Genomic DNA, 17894 nt, shown 5'->3' with positions numbered 1-17894 from the left:
AAAAAAAGTTTTTTTTTTTTTTTTTTTTTTTTTTCAATGGCATTGATGACTCGACTCAATGAATGCGAGTTGACGTCACACCAGAGCTCACAGCTGCGTGTCTGCTCTAGAAAAGCCACTAAAAAAAAAAAAATCTTAAAAAAAAAAAAAGAAATCCCTTTTTTTTCTTTTCTTTTTTTTCTCGAATAATCGAATAGTCGGTTTGATATTCGAATATTCGAATATTCGGCTATTCGGTGAATGCCCTAGCTCTTATCTCTAGTTTGGAAACCCCCCACCTGATAGTGACGTCAGTTTCCTCCTAACATACATGTTATCTGTCCCCCTCTCTTCTCCTTGGATGAGATGTTACAAGTTATTTATGGCTTACAGACCCTGGGCTTCCCAGTAATGAAGCCTCACTTACTGGGACTTGTGCCTATATCTGTCTGCCATTCACTATGGTTATACTCCTAAATATAAACACATTACTACTGTATATGGCACTTAATCATATGCAATTTCCCTGCTGGACACATGGATTATTGTACAAAAGTGGTTAAACTGTTCCTTGATATGATACCAATATTATTGTAATTTATTGTAATCCTAGTTTATACAATTGTAGAATTGTATAATATAGTTAATGCACAAGCATATCAGCACCCAAATGTGCCTATAAGAGCCCTTACGGGTCCATTTGGTTCCATTTGTACACTCTCAGAGTTACAGACCCGTATGGGGTCCATTTAGAACCCCCTCAAGGACCCATGAGGGTCCCTGGACCACACTTTGAGACCCACTGGTGTAGCAGAGTGTTTCCAGTGAGTCAACACCCTGACTCTGTTTGACCAGAATGGAACAGAGCCTTCATTAGTATCATTGGTAACAACCTGTGAAGGAAGTAAGGAAGAGGCCCAGTTTCTTTACAATATGTCTGCTGTGCATAGAGAGACCTCTGTTCCACTTTGTGGTGAAGATGTAACAGGTTGTTTGTTGAGATAAACTACATTGTGTTTATACCTGATGCATTATTAAGTAAGTCATGTTTCCTTTCTGTTTATTGTCTCCGCCAGGCCGAAAGGCATGGCGAGAGAGTATGTTTTACCCCCTGTCCGTCCGTCTGTCCGTCCGTGTGTCCTGTCCGTCCGTTACCACCTAATCTCCGGCACCGTTTGCCCAGCCGCTGCGAAACTGTGCACACACACTCCCTGGATGCCAAGTCAGAACCTCTGGCCCAAATGCTTCAGATTGGCCTGTTATAGCGCCACCAGGAGGCCGATTTGTGCAAAACACATTTATTGATACTACTCCCTCAGATTTTGTCCAAACATCACACAAATCGGTACACAGTATCTCTATAGTCATGTGATCAACACGGATCTATCCGATTTCCCACATTACCTCCTGATTGCCTAAGATTGGCTTCCAAAGTTTACAGGATTGGTCCGTTTTCAACAAAATGCCTCAAATCATGAACGCAGCTTGCGATTTCCGTGAAATTTCACACGCACATTTCTATTAGGCCAAGGAAGACATGCCACCCTTTTACCATTGGCCTGTTATAGCGCCACCAGCAGGTCTAATTGTGAAAACACATTTTTGGAACAAAATGCCTCAAATCATGAATGCAGTGTCCGATTGCAGTGAAAAGCCTAAGAAGAAATGGCACACTTTTCACATCGGCCTATTATAGCGCCGCCAGGAGGACACAATAACCTACCTGACCTGGCGGAGACCTGTGCTCCGAGGAGCACTTTTTCTAGTTTGAGTTTGTTTCCTTTCTGTAGTATTTGTTGAGTTGGTAAATATGTATGCCTGTAAGTTTGTTCATGCCTTAGTTTATTGATCGATGAGTTATTTTTCTCCATTTAGTTCAATCATCATTTCATCCTTGCATTTATCTGCATGGCGTTTGAATTTAACAGGCATACTGATGTAGGAGTTATCTGTGTGTGAAAAGACATTCAACTTCACACCCAACCTGATAGCTTTTACAAAGCAATTAATCGCTAATCAGATGTCGGCCAAAATTACAATATAGTTTATAAATAAATGTAATTGCTGTCGCGTCGTTTACAACTCTGCTGATTACAATGAAGAACTGGTGTTGGTCACTACTTGGATGTTGTCTTTTTGATTTATTTGTGCATTTATATATATTTATTCAAATGACATGACAGAATAAGTGACATGATTGTAATGTTACCCATGGCTGGTGTTTAGGTGTGACTGATTAGACAACATGTTAGACTCTGATGTAGACTTACAGTATTGGGTCATATTGTTGCTTCCCTCAAAATAAATCTCTAAATATTGTTTTAATCAAAGACGGAGTGCCTTGGATTTATTTTCTTTGCCAGTCTGCAGTCCTGCACCTCACCCTAGGTCGTCCTCAGACGAGCCCTCCATCGTTGCTTCCAGTGATCCCGGTTCTCCATACATCTGGCCAGTTCGTTAGTACTTTGCGCTCCTGCATCATTCTTGAGTACGTCCACGTATGTCCTTGTGGGACGTCCTCGTGACCGATGACCGTGTGTTGGTTCCCACAGTAACCAATTTGCTGGCTGGCAGTTCTTGATGTCTTTGGCAGTGTCCTGCTAGTCTCATTCTCCTGGATGCTATTTTCTCGCTCACCCTTGGGCATTCCTTCATACAGGGTCTTGTTGGTAACATGTGTACTCTTGCTGATGTTAAGTACTGCACGCAACATTCTGGTGTAGCACCCATCTAGAGACTTCTGCAGGGTTGGCTTCAGGGTCCAGCATTCACTGCCATAGAGGAGAACAGACTCTACCGTTGCATAGAAGAAGCTGAGTTTGATTTGACGGGGGATTTCCACTTGGGAGTGAAGCAGTACTTCTTTGAAAAACCTTTTGGTCAGAGATAAAGTACCTTTAACAGCCAATAGGGGGAAACCTCACACTTCTAAATGCTAATTGTGAACGCAAAGAGGTTGATTACATAATACATACCGTTTACTTTTAGTTGCAAAATATCAAAAAAACAAAGCTTACATGTATAGCCTTTATAGACAAAGTGAAATCTATTGTTTTTTCAAATTGAATAAATGTGTATATACGTACGTATGCCAATATTTTCTCCACTTTTCGTAATGTCTGTCAGCAGATTTTGTGTTTCACACTATTATCACACTTAGTACTTTTTACGTCAATTCAGCTGTGAAGAAACCCACAGCATGAAACAGCATAATGTCAACATCAGTGTTATCGTCCATCTATAGAAATAACTTCCGCTTTCTCACTGTTCTCTGTCTTATCATCTTACTGTAGCATCCTGGACTGGGCTATTATTGGGTGGGGGTGATTACCCAGAATGCCCTGCAGCACATACAGTTCTGTTATTATTTGTATTGGGTCTGAGAGGGATTGTGGTGTGAGGATGAATGTGTAATGCTATTTCATGAAAAAAAGCATGTTTTAATTTCTTGTGACGGTAGAGATGTGAGGCATCTCTTACAGGTTCACTGTCTTGCTCAAGGGCAGTGAAGGCCTGGAAGTTCATCATTATAGGGGCCAAAGGTCATTTGAGCTTTGGTGTTTATTGCACCCATTTCGGTTGCTGTCAATGCACTGAATGGGACATTATCACGTTTAATCAGACTATTGACTAGTGTCTAAATCACACAATGGTTGCTTGTTTCTCTACCTGGCAACACCAAGTTGCCAGGTTCTGGGAGAGAAACAAGCAACCAGTGTTAAATCGTTCGGCATTAGCGGTAGCCTCTCAGGAACTTTCAGCGCATGTTTGACTATCATGAGACTCTACAATGAGTAGTAGTAGAGAAAAAAATAACTTTGCATCGGTTATAATAGACGAATTTCCCTAAGCCACGCACTCCCATTATGACAACGGAGGGGGTTGAAAAAATGACGACAGGGGAATCTCTGGAAAAAAACAACGCCACTTTTTACGTCGGTAGGTGAGTAACGACACATCAAAGATAACACTTAAAATGTCCGGAATTCTCCTTTAATACAAATCTAAATAAAATGTTTTAAATCTTGTTGAAAAAAAAAATCCTGCCTAATGATGATGTCACTGGTAGACGGGTTTCTGGACTGTCCACGGTACTCCTATGAGACCAAGTACACAATAATTGTACCATTTTATCATGAGCATTAGTGAGGGCCTATTATATGAAGATAGGTTGAAAATGGGTGAAGTCCTTTAATGGTCTAAAACCTCCTAACTCCACTTGAACTGTATTTGGGTAAAGTGATGATAATATAATGTATTTGGGTAAAGTGATGATAATGTATTTGGGTAAAGTGATAATATATGGACACATTCAAGTATCTGACAATGTTTAAATGCCTGATGGAGGGGAAAGGATCTGGTTGGAATAACGTGTTCCTTCCACGTGCTACGTCCTACCGGGGGAAACTCCCCTCTGTCTGTCAGGTGATAAGAAGTGGCTTGCTAGCTTCTCATGCATTGAAGGAGGCATGAGCTCAGTTCTGGGCTCTTCCTAGGCTGGCAGAGGGAGAGTAGCGCCCAGGATTACATAGGCAATTGGCACTGTGTGGAGAAAAAAAAGGGTTACAAAATCGTGGGATACAAATAAAATAAAAAACGTTATTTTCCCCCCCGTTTCATGACAAGTTAATATTTTGGACATAGTTGGTTTCTGCGCAACAGCAGAGATATAGTACACTTCACATTGAAAATAATGGTTTTATTTGATGGCCTTGCAGATCTGATATTCGACAACATCAAAGGTCAAGTGGCCTTGACCCTAAAATGATGAAATTCCGTGCCTGGTGTGAGATATGATCTCCATGTTGAAATGTTGTCCAGTAGATTCTACTGGACAACATTTCAACATGCATTTCAACATGCATTTCAACATGCATTTCAACATGCATGTACCCAGACAGCAGAGCTGACAGGTGGGGAGGAGAAACACAGACCTGGGGCTGGTCTCTGGAAGATGGTAAACAAAGAGCCATATATTTTAGGTGATACGATGCCATACTTTTGCCCAATCTTTATTACTTTTTATTTGGCCAAATATGTATTACTTCCAGATCTACTAGTTTAAAACTTAGTTATGTTTAGTTCAGTAAGTTCCATTTATAGAGTTATACTGAAGTGTGTTTCAGTCAGTCATGTGACCACCTCCACCACCTCTTCTTCTTTTTCATCTGAAAAACCCTCCAGACAGCGTTTATTTTTTCTTCATAAAAGGCGGTTTCACTTCCTGTTTCCTCTAAACAGACCAACAAACACCACATGTTTTATCATTGGTCAGAATGTTGTGTTGCAACGTAATGATTGGCTGATCCACAGAGAGGGTGTGTCAGAGTGGAGCGTTTGGTTTCATGTTGAATCTATCAGCCGTCACAGAGACACATCTCTACATCCACCTCTGACCTATGACCTCCACCTGCCTCTCCATCTGACCTACGACCTCCACCTGCCTCTCCATCTGACCTACGACCTCCACCTGCCTCTCCTCCGACCAGCCCTCCTCTCCTCTATTCTCCTCTCCTCTCCTCTCCTCCGACCAGCCCTCCTCTCCTCTATTCTCCTCTCCTCTCCTCTCCTCTCCTCCGACCAGCCCTCCTCTCCTCTATTCTCCTCTCCTCTCCTCTCCTCTGACCAGCCTTCACCTCTCCTCTATTCTCCTCTCCTCTCCTCCGACCAGCCCTCCTCTCCTCTATTCTCCTCTCCTCTCCTCTCCTCTCCTCTGACCAGCCCTCCTCTCCTCTCCTCTCCTCTCCTCTCCTCTCCTCTCCTCTCCTCTCCATCCAGAACACATGGAGTCTGTGTTTGTTCTACTGATGATGACAGTTGGACTGTCTCATGGTGAGAAGCTGCTTTATTCACTATTTAACACATTATTCATATTCACCATTATATCTACTAATCATATTCATTATTATATCTACTAATCATAATATTCACTATTATATATTCGCTATTATAATCTGCTACTCATATTCATATTCACTTTTATATCTACTAATCATATTCACTATTATATGTACTAATCATATTCACTATTAAATATACTAATCATTTTCATATTCACTATTATATCTAGTGTCAACAAGTTGTTTAATTCCATTCACTCTATGAAAAAGAAACACATTTATTCAGATAAATGTGATTTGCTTTCATCAGTCACATTTCCCAGTGATTAATTGTTTCGTATGAAAGCAAATACAGTGCATGTTTTTTACTCTCCATTGACAATGTTATGAAGTCACATGCATTTTGACTTTGTGTATGAACACGGTTTAGGAAGCATATGGGTAACGTGCGGCCCGAGGGCCAGACCTAAAAAATAAATCAGAATTTGAGGCAAATTATTTTAGCTCGATTCCAAATTTTGGTAATTAATATTTACAATTTCAGTCCATACCTGTATTCCACTGATGGAGGTTAATTGTACTGTATGTACTCAAATGGTAAATATCAAATGTTTATAATTGTGAAACATTCTGCCTTGAGTCTTGAGACAAACTTGACCTACTGTATGACTTTATGAACAGTGCTACAGCGATCAGCTGTTTCATACGTGCTCTTCAAAGAGATAGCGTCTGGGGACAGGAGTCTCTGTCTCCGGCTTCAGACAGCAGGCATAAATGTAACTTTGAAAAGTTAATCTGTGTAACTTAAGAAGGCCTACATATTATTTACTCTGTCTACCAGTGAATCATTTTTAGGGTATCCATGTTTCACTCAAGAGTGTAAATGTAACCATTTCCTAAACCCTGTTCATGTGCCTAATCCAAGCTCACCACTACAGCGATCGATCATGCTGTATACGTTTTTGTCATAAAGATTTTACATATCGGATCTCATGGTTACCATTCACGTTCCCATTCGCGTTCCCATATAGCCTATATTATTATTTCTCTGCCTGTAAACCAAATGAAGCGTAGCACTAGACAACATGTGAGGTGTGAGTGGGATTGAAACGATATTTAAAATGGTACCCCTGCTGTGTGGGGGAGGAGGAGACAGAGCCTGTGAAGCCCAGAGGCGAGACAGTGGTCAATGGAATTGAGGAAAAAACGGTCAATTTGATCTGAAGTTGGTCTGTGTGGTAGTTGGTCTGTGTGGTAGTTGGTCTGTGTGGTAGTTGGTCTGTGTGGTAGTTGGTCTGTGTGGTAGTTGGTCTGTGTGGTAGTTGGTCTTACTGCCGTCATGCAAGTGTTAACTCACTGCCAGCCCGGGCGGGGAGGAGGGGCCGCTTCAGAGCAGATCCACATGGACACCATGTGACTTGAGGACGCACACAGGTTGTGACTCGTTATTATTTAGGCGGCGGAGAAAATTCCAGTTTAGGCTTATCTTATTGTCTACTGTATATATATTTCAGCCATTTGAAAATAGACGATCTACAAGCTCACAATGTGTGGAGCGTTGTCCAGGGTGTTTTAGAGAAGAGAGAAGAGTTTTAACCATAATAGATCTGTATGTGTATAGATGGGATTGGGATGGGATTAATAGAACTGTGTTAATTACCCATTACGGGTCCATTTGGTTACATTTGTACACTCAGGGTCCATTTGGTTACATTTGTACACTCGGGGTCCATTTGGTTACATTTGCACACTCGGGGTCCATTTGGTTACATTTGTACACTCGCGGTCCATTTGGTTACATTTGTACACTCGGGGTCCATTTGGTTACATTTGCACACTCGGTGTCCATTTGGTTACATTTACACACTCGGGGTCCATTTGGTTACATTTACACACTCGGGGTCCATTTGGTTACATTTGTACACTCGGGGTCCATTTGGTTACATTTACACACTCTGGGTCCATTTGGTTACATTTGTACACTCGGGGTCCATTTGTTTACATTTGCACACTCGGGGTCCATTTGGTTACATTTACACACTCGGGGTCCATTTGGTTACATTTGTACACTCGGGGTCCATTTGGTTACATTTACACACTCGGGGTCCATTTGGTTACTGTACATTTGTACACTCGGGGTCCATTTGGTTACATTTGTACACTCGGGGGCCATTTGGTTACATTTGTACACTCGGGGTCCATTTGGTTACATTTACACACTCGGGGTCCATTTTGTTACATTTACACACTCGGGGTCCATTTGGTTACATTTGCACACTCGGGGTCCATTTGGTTACATTTACACACTCGGGGTCCATTTGGTTACATTCACACACTCGGGGTCCATTTGGTTACATTTATACACTCGGGGTCCATTTGGTTACATTTACACACTCGGGGTCCATTTGGTTACATTTACACACTCGGGGTCCATTTGGTTACATTTACACACTCGTGGTCCATTTGGTTACATTTACACACTCGGGGTCCATTTGGTTACATTTATACACTCGGGGTCCATTTGGTTACATTTACACACTCGGGGTCCATTTGGCTACATTTGCACACTCGGGGTCCATTTGGTTACATTTGCACACTCGGGGTCCATTTGGTTACATTGGTACACTCTGGGTCCATTTGGTTACATTTACACACTCAGGGTCCATTTGGTTACATTTATACACTCGGGGTCCATTTGGTTACATTTACACACTCAGGGTCCATTTGGTTACATTTATACACTCGGGGTCCATTTGGTTACATTTGCACACTCAGGGTCCATTTGGTTACATTGGTACACTCAGGGTCCATTTGGTTACATTTGCACACTCGGGGTCCATTTGGTTACATTGGTACACTCAGGGTCCATTTGGTTACATGTGTAAAGTTAACACTAATCATTTAACAGTGTAGAGACATAAACCATAAACAGATGAAAGATGTCAGATAAAGTTAGTGCTGACATCTTAACCTCAGCTTCTGTTTTTTCACTCCTCTTCTTCCTCTGTTTGTGCGTCTTTAGCACAATAACTCCTCCTCTTCCTCTGTTAGTGCTGTCCTGTCTTTACCACAATAACTCCTCCTCTTCCTCTGTTAGTGCTGTCCTGTCTTTACCACAGTCACACACAGTTACTTAGACATAAACAGTGTTTATACAGACGTTATTAATCATCATATAATAATGTCTCATCCCATCTATACACATACAGATCTATTATGGTAAGAACTGCATTAAACACATGATACATACTGTAAGCTCTATACACATACAGATCTATTATGGTTAGAACTGCATTAAACACATGATACATACTGTAAGCTCTATACAGATACAGATCTATTATGGTTAGAACTGCATTAAACACATGATACATACTGTAAGCCACAATTATTCAACATTTTCCAATACTTTCAAGATTATTATTTTAAATCACATTATATACAGTACAAATTGTTTTAAATCACATGATTATATACAGTACAAAGTGTTTTAAATCACATGATTATATACAGTACAAAGTGTTTTAAATCACATGATTATATACAGTACAAAGTGTTATAAATCACATGATTATATACAGTACAAAGTGTTTTAAATCACATGATTATATACAGTACAAAGTGTTTTAAATCACATGATTATATACAGTACAAAGTGTTTTAAATCACATGATTATCAAAGTGTTTTAAATCACATGATTATATACAGTACAAAGTGTTTTAAATCACATGATTATATACAGTACAAAGTGTTTTAAATCACATGATTATCAAAGTGTTTTAAATCACATGATTATATACAGTACAAAGTGTTTAAATCACATGATTATATACAGTACAAAGTGTTTAAATCACATGATTATATACAGTACAAAGTGTTTTAAATCACATGATTATATACAGTACAAAGTGTTTTAAATCACATGATTATATACAGTACAAAGTGTTTTAAATCACATGATTATATACAGTACAAAGTGTTTTAAATCACATGATTATATACAGTACAAAGTGTTTTAAATCACATGATTATATACAGCACAAAGTGTTTAAATCACATGATTATATACAGCACAAAGTGTTTTAAATCACATGATTATATACAGTACAAAGTGTTTAAATCACATGATTATATACAGTACAAAGTGTTATAAATCACATGATTATATACAGTACAAAGTGTTTTAAATCACATGATTATATACAGTACAAAGTGTTTTAAATCACATGATTATATACAGTACAAAGTGTTTAAATCACATGATTATATACAGTACAAAGTGTTTTAAATCACATGATTATATACAGTACAAAGTGTTTAAATCACATGATTATATACAGTACAAAGTGTTTTAAATCACATGATTATATACAGCACAAAGTGTTTAAATCACATGATTATATACAGCACAAAGTGTTTTAAATCACATGATTATATACAGTACAAAGTGTTTAAATCACATGATTATATACAGTACAAAGTGTTTAAATCACATGATTATATACAGTACAAAGTGTTTAAATCACATGATTATATACAGTACAAAGTGTTTTAAATCACATGATTATATACAGTACAAAGTGTTTAAATCACATGATTATATACAGTACAAAGTGTTATAAATCACATGATTATATACAGTACAAAGTGTTTTAAATCACATGATTATATACAGTACAAAGTGTTTTAAATCACATGATTATATACAGTACAAAGTGTTATAAATCACATGATTATATACAGTACAAAGTGTTATAAATCACATGATTATATACAGTACAAAGTGTTATAAATCACATGATTATATACAGTACAAAGTGTTTTAAATCACATGATTATATACAGTACAAAGTGTTTAAATCACATGATTATATACAGTACAAAGTGTTTTAAATCACATGATTATATACAGTACAAAGTGTTTAAATCACATGATTATATACAGTACAAAGTGTTTTAAATCACATGATTATATACAGTACAAAGTGTTTTAAATCACATGATTATATACAGTACAAAGTGTTTTAAATCACATGATTATATACAGTACAAAGTGTTTAAATCACATGATTATATACAGTACAAAGTGATCAATAATATCTTCTGTTGATACAGTCAGTGAGAGGCTGATGGATGAGGTAAAGCAGTCACATGGTCTGAATGCATGCTGAGAGTGACATACAGATGTATATATATCAGTGGTATTTGGCTGCATGGACCCCCAAAGATTTGAGTTAAAAATGTTCGCTTGAAAAAATATATATTACACTATATTCAAAGATTTGCACAAATGTTCACGATTTTTCAAAAGTTAGTAGATCTACAAGCTCATATATCTGATATATCTGAAAAGCCAAAGTATCAAATATGTTTAAAGAGGTTAACATGATTGTGATGCTGTATTATTATTAGCTAATTTAGCTGGAGACCCCTGCGGGTCCCTGGACCCCACGTTGAGAACCAATGACATACAGGATTAATCAGTCATGTTCACATGCACACACACACACACACACACACACACACACACACACACACACACACACACACACACACACACACACACACACACACACACACACACACACACACACACACACACACACACACACACACACACACACGCACACACACGGCAGCATGTCCATCTGCTCTGGCTTGTAACGTTTCCTTCTCCTATTTCCACGTATACTATGGAGTGACGTCACTGTAGATCATATTTAATTATATTTTAGGGTGAATGAAGTCATCTGTGGTTACATACATCTTGGGAAGTAATAGCTATTAGACGATCAGTTATGACTATAAGAAATGATAGATGTTCCTAATGTTTTTATGTGTTATGTTTCAAACTGTCCAGGTTTGCAGAACCCCTGTGATGCCAGACAGAATGGAACTCAATGTTATGCAGCTGTGGGAGGAACCGTTGATCTACGACTGGTGGAGAAGATTGAGACAGGACGTGAATACACATGGTCAAAAGAGGCAAAAGACCCAGTATTCGAGTTTAGAAGGAATAGGTTTAGGGTTGCAGATAAATACATAAACAGATCATCCTTTAATGTCAGTAGTGGGACATTTAAGATGAGTGACATCACAAGGAGTGATGAAGCTCATTATGTCCTTGTAGTCGCTGACTCATCATCAGGAAAGGCCATTGAAACTAAACATCTCCATCTGTCTGTTCAAGGTAAAGTGTTACTAATAAGAACTGATATAAAATAATCAATAATCATTGTGTAGATAACTTGTCTGGCCTTCTGTTGTTCTCTTGTTTGATCTCCTTCCCACTTGCCCCCCACCCCTCTTCTTCTCCCCCCCCCCCCCCCCCTCTTCTTTCTATGGAAATTAACGTTGCGATGGGAACGATGTACAAAAACGAATTTCACCCACTTGTTTACCTTGTAAACCTGTGATGTGACAATAAAACTGATTCTGATTCTGATTCTGACAACAACAACATATTCCAGTATCTCTTAGAGACAACATCACTTTTCTATTGTTGTTAAGTTTAGTTTACAGTAGTTTAGTGAAGTTCAATAAAACATTGTTATAAACCTTCACTGATTACACAGATGATTATGTTCAGCTCTGAGAGAACATCTACAACTACTGCACTTTCATATTAATGTTACTTTAATTAATCATTCATTGCTATGAATCTACATTTTAACACTAAATATATCATAATATAAGTTGTTTCCCTAATTACATGTCAATATTTTACCAGTGAGAGTAGAGACTAGAAGAACTGTAAATAAAATGCATCAATGCAGCACTGTCATTACAAATAGTGACTTATACCACATAACCAAAAACGTTAGTCATGGACATGATTATCTGCTATAAATGCAAACTATGGTACATTGTAAGTTTGACAATGTCACATCTATCAATCTAATGTCTTGTGTCTTCCACTGTGTTTTAACTGTGTGTCCTCCAGCTCCAGTGTCTCCTCCTAAGCTGTCCTCTGAGTGTCTGTCTCAAGGACAGATGAGGGTGTCCTGCTCCTGTGAAGGGGACAGTGTCCAGTACAGCTGGACTCTGGATGGACAAACCCTGACAGACAAGCAGCTCCTCTCTGGACATCATGACACACAGAGCATCACACTGACTCTGGGGACATCTGGACTCCTGATCTGTGACGTGAACAACAGTGTTAGCAGTGATGTTGCTGATCAGAACATCTCACCATGTCCAGGTGAGACTGAACATGATTATAACTGATGCTGATGAACATGACAGTAATGAATACTAATAATAATTGTAATAATAATAATGAATTGAGTCCTCTTGTTGGTATTCATCACAGTACATACTGTAGGTGACATTTGTCCTCTGCATTAACCCATCCTAACTATTAATACAGCACTTAGGGAGCAGTTAAGGGTTAAGTGCCTTGCTCAGGGACACTTCTACACATAGACTTACCAGACCGGTGCAGAACCAGTAACCTTCTGGTTACCATGACAACACTGACTCATTAAATCCAGTTGTTTGCTTATACATTTGGGTCAGTGGATCAGGAGGTCCAGTGGTTTGATCCCTGGCTCTCCCTATAGGTTAGTGTCCTTGAGCAAGACACTGAACCCCTAACTGCTGCTGATGAGCAGCTTGTACGGTTTCCTCTCTCATCAGTGTGTGATTGTAAAGCCCTTTGGATAAAGGTGCTACAGTATATAAATGCACCATTTTACATTTACTTTTACCCACCATGTGTGTCTGTTAGGCTTCAAATTCATCAACTGCACCTCATCCAACGGGACACAGATATCAGGATGGGTGTTTGATACTGACACCTCATGTCCCACACCGACTACAACACAGACGACAACAACAGAACTACCAACAACAACACCCGGTGAGAGTTCCAGCCTGGGTAAGGACCTTTACATCCTCCTCTCACATCCTCCTAACCTCCTCTCACATCCTAACCTCCTCTCACATCCTAACACTCAAACCACTGCTCTGACCATCAACACAGATCAACACATTCATCCATCGTACTTCATTAAGTCCTCATTCATTCTGGTGCAGTGGTTTGATTATCGACATTTTCTTCTTGCATTTGAATGATGTAAATGATCAACTCATGAGCATGAAAATCGTCACTTATATTTTTATTTTTATGTTGGTCATATGGAGATATATACAGGATATCAATCAAGAAAATGTGTTCTCAGGTGGCTCAGTGGTAAAGTACCTGTCCACCACAGTGTCTAGGTTTTCAAATCCCCCACAGTGCATCTGGCTTGGCTGAGTGTCTATACTCAGTTGTACTCCTATGGGCTGGGGGCGGAGCCTGTCAGTGGGGGGTGTTGAACGGGAGGAGTAGGGCGAAAGTGCTACGTCCTCTCGGTGGGGGCTCCTCACTGGCAGGTGAGTCAGTAGGAAACGACAGCAGTGACAACACAGACATGTGTGAGGAGAGGAAATAATTAGCATATTTGGCACAATGACAAAAAGAAATGGGTAAAAATAATTGGCTATTCTACATTTAGATAAACATATACTAATGATAATTGTGTAAAATGTATCCATTGTGATGTGTTGTGTGTAGATCACGGTGTGTATCTCTACTTCCAAGTGGCTGAAATGTGCGTCCTGCTCATGGTGAGTGTTGGATTCTACATTTACTACAAGATGAAGACCCGCCCTCCTCCTCCACAACAACAACAAGACCCGCTTTACGGCAACATGGTTGTCATGGAAACCCAGTAACTCCTGTGTTTTAAAGGTAGAAAAGTGATATTTTTTTGGTCAAAACAAAACTGTTTTTTGAAAGGTTAAAGGAGTAGTTCACCCAAACAATGACTTATTTTCTATCAATTACACCACGAAGCCTTGAATTCATGGAGATGTTTAGTTTTTGTCTCATTCCTGAGAATAATTTGATGACCGGCAGAGACTACTTAAAGAGTCTTAAAGAGTCTCCTACTGAGCAGCCACCCGCTCATCACATTATTGGCTTAAGAATGCGACAAAAACTAAAAAATCTCCATGAATTCAAAGCTTCATGATGTGTATAATTGATAGAAAATAAGATTTTTGTTTGGGTGAACTACTCCTTTAAAGCACTATATTCTGATAGTAATCATTGCTATAGAGTGTTTGTTCAGTAACAGCCCCCCCCCCCCCATTTCTCCAGCTCTTTAATAAACAGTAAATACATGTTCAGGTTGTTGCACATTTAAACCAAATCAGGGCAGAAGTACCTCTTTATCAGCTTCATTTTGATAAGTGTTCCAGTTCCTATTTAGTCTGCTCATTACTGTGTGTCATCACTTCTAATTTGACTTGTTTATCCTGTATGAGTTCTCTCTCCTGATTGGATAAAACTGGTATCCTGGCCTGAACATAATATTTTCTGTTTACTAAAGAGCTGAAGAGACAGTGAGACTCCTGTTACTGAACAAACACTCTATAGCAATGATTACTATCAGAATATATAGTTATTTAACAATTATTTTAACAAAGTAATATCACTTACCCTACCTTTAAACTCTATGCTCTTTTACTGTTCAGCCCCTCTTTCTCTCTCCACTTTGGAATGTTAATCAAATAGAATCAGATTGTATTTATGTTTTTACAACCGTATAGTCGACCAAAGTTCTGCACAAGTTCAAAACAAAGCAGTACGTCTAAAGTGAAAAACATACATATTATGATTTACAATGTAGACATTTATCAGACGCTCTTAATGCTGAGTGATTTACAGTAATCAAGGTAAACACAAGGTAATACATTATATGCATAGAGACAGTGTTAATGTGTCTGTAATCTAGGATCATAGGTAAACCAAGAACCTATCATCAGTCTAAACATTATAATATCAATAAATAAACTGTACATTAAAACTATATAGAAACTATAGGATGTCAGGTCAACACATGAACCTGGTATCTGTCTAAATAACATTCTATCTAAAATACATGTTAACCTTTGAATAAGACTGCATGGTCGTCAAGACTACGGCCTACGGGCTAATAATGTATGTGTGTAAACACAACATACAACAACTACACACACACACACACACACACACACACACACACACACACACACACACACACACACACACACACACACACACACACACACACACACACACACACACACACACGAGAATTAAACAAGAATTATACTGTACATGTAGGCAGTGATGGAAGGAGGACTCGCATGTAAAAGTAAAAGTATCAATACTGTGATAATGAGAAACACTTTACTTGTTACAAGTAAAAGTCCGGAATTAAAAATTTACTTGAGTAAAAGTACAAAAGTATTGGTATCAAAATGTACTGAAAGTACCAAAAGTAGAAAGTACTCATTATGCAGAATGTCCCATTTCACAAGTTTTGTGAATGTATAAAAATGTGATGCGACGCATTGTGAGCTTGTAGATCGGCTATTTTCAAATGGCTGAACTGTAGGGCTGAAGTGGTTAATGTTTTGTAATAATAATAATACGTTTTCAAATAATTGTAGTGGAGTAAAAGTACAGTAATTGCCTCTGAGATGTAGTGGAGTAGAAGTAAAAGTACTCAAAATTGGAAATTCTCCAGTAAAGTAAAAAATAGCTCAAGATTGTACTTGAGTACAGTGAGTAAATGTACTTAGTTACTTTCCACCACTGACGATAAGACAGAGAGCTCTTATAAAGGAGAAGTTAAGATGAAGTGGTTTATGGTTGATGTCTCACACGCTGACATTTAACACTTTCATGCTGTGGCTTTTTAACAGTTGAGCTGACATAGAAACAAGCTGGAGGATTAATACTAGAGAAGCACAATTCTTTGCTCATTTAAAATGTGTGGCTTAAAGTTGAGACTATGTTGGCATAATTAGTGTAATTCATTTTCATCCTGTTTGTAAATTCAGATATTTTTCTTAGATATGCAGATATTTTACTTAAATATATTTAACTTGTCAATGAAGGCTGTGAGCTTTGTTATGAGATTTAGCTTTTGCAATAAAAACCTTTAATATATTGTTCATCATTTATCTGTTGAGCATTTCGTTTGACATAGTAATAATGAGTTGTATTTATAATGCACTCTACGTACAAATCTCAAAGTGCTACAATCAGGGTAACATATTTGTATAAAGCATGACAAAGATTATTGGTAAAATTTGCATTTTATTAATTAAAAAAGTTACATAGTGGTGCTTTAAAATGTGTGGCTGAAAGTTGAGCTAATATTGGCATAAACATATAAGTTAAACTCATTTCATCCTGTTTCTAAATTCATGCAGATATTTTACTTAAATATATATTACTTTGTCAATGAAGACTGTACATGCGAGCTTTGTTATGAGATTTTGCTTTTGCAATAAAAACCTTTAACATATTCTTCACCATTTATCTGTTGAGCATTTGTTTGTAAACAAAAAAAAAACGCATTTAGAAGTGTGTGGTTTCCCCCTACTGGCTTTTAAAGGGTACTTCATCTGATCTAATCTAGAACATTGATTCATAATAAATGATCAAACACTGAATGTGTTTCTCAGGAAAATGTGACTTTTCTCTTGTCTGGGACGCTCACTGTAATGTTACTCACATAGAGGCATTCAGGAATGGACTCTATGCACAGCAGCCATATTGGAAAGAAATTGGGCCTCTTCCTTACTTCCTTTAGAGGTCTTACCAAAGTGTAGTTAATTTCAAGGATGCCCATAACTCTGAGAGTGTACAGTGTACAAATGGAACCAGATGGACCCTTACAAACTGATTTTGACATATTAAACTATATTAACTGGGCTGGAAAGTGCAAAACAACAATCTCTGTTAGCACGTAATTCGATTCGAGGCATTGTTTTTCGGTGTAGTATAGACCCTATTAGCTCCTATTCTCTTCATTAAAAGGCTAAGTGATATTTTTTGGATGAAATCACTTCCAATTTCACTTGTTTAACCTGCAGCCTGTGTGAGTTCTCTCTCCTGATTGGATAAAATTGGTATCCTCACCTGAACATGTATTTTCTGTTTAATAAAGAGCTTAATATACATGGAGACTCCAGACCGACCCCCCACCCCACTTTGAGATAAACTGCTGTAAATAATAATGGATTTGCCG

General features: G+C 38.3%; 1 protein-coding gene across 1 annotated transcript; it reads left to right on the top strand.

Annotated features, from left to right (window-relative positions):
- The first annotated feature begins 5360 nt into the window (after positions 1 to 5360).
- Positions 5361 to 17119, top strand: LOC308076501 (uncharacterized protein). Its single transcript, XM_080416828.1, has 5 exons — positions 5361 to 5811; positions 11681 to 12010; positions 12764 to 13021; positions 13550 to 13699; positions 14381 to 17119. The coding sequence occupies exons 1-5, from the start codon at positions 5763 to 5765 to the stop codon at positions 14539 to 14541; spliced, it is 948 nt and encodes a 315-aa protein (XP_080272954.1). The 5' UTR covers positions 5361 to 5762; the 3' UTR covers positions 14542 to 17119.
- The last annotated feature ends 775 nt before the right edge of the window (positions 17120 to 17894 follow it).

Source organism: Gymnoscopelus braueri (assembly GCF_963280865.1).
Source record: "Gymnoscopelus braueri genome assembly, chromosome: 20".
Lineage (NCBI taxonomy): Eukaryota > Metazoa > Chordata > Actinopteri > Myctophiformes > Myctophidae > Gymnoscopelus > Gymnoscopelus braueri.
The sequence above is the reverse complement of the archived record's forward strand: the minus strand, read 5'-3'. Positions and strand labels throughout refer to the sequence as shown.

Excerpts from the sequence above, each read along its gene's own strand:
- LOC308076501 (XM_080416828.1), top strand. The coding sequence starts at position 5,763 with ATGGAGTCTGTGTTTGTTCTACTGATGATGACAGTTGGACTGTCTCAT. Across the intron at positions 13,022-13,549 it reads GAACATCTCACCATGTCCAG|GCTTCAAATTCATCAACTGC; the intron begins GTGAGACTGAAC and ends TGTGTCTGTTAG. Across the intron at positions 13,700-14,380 it reads CGGTGAGAGTTCCAGCCTGG|ATCACGGTGTGTATCTCTAC; the intron begins GTAAGGACCTTT and ends TGTTGTGTGTAG.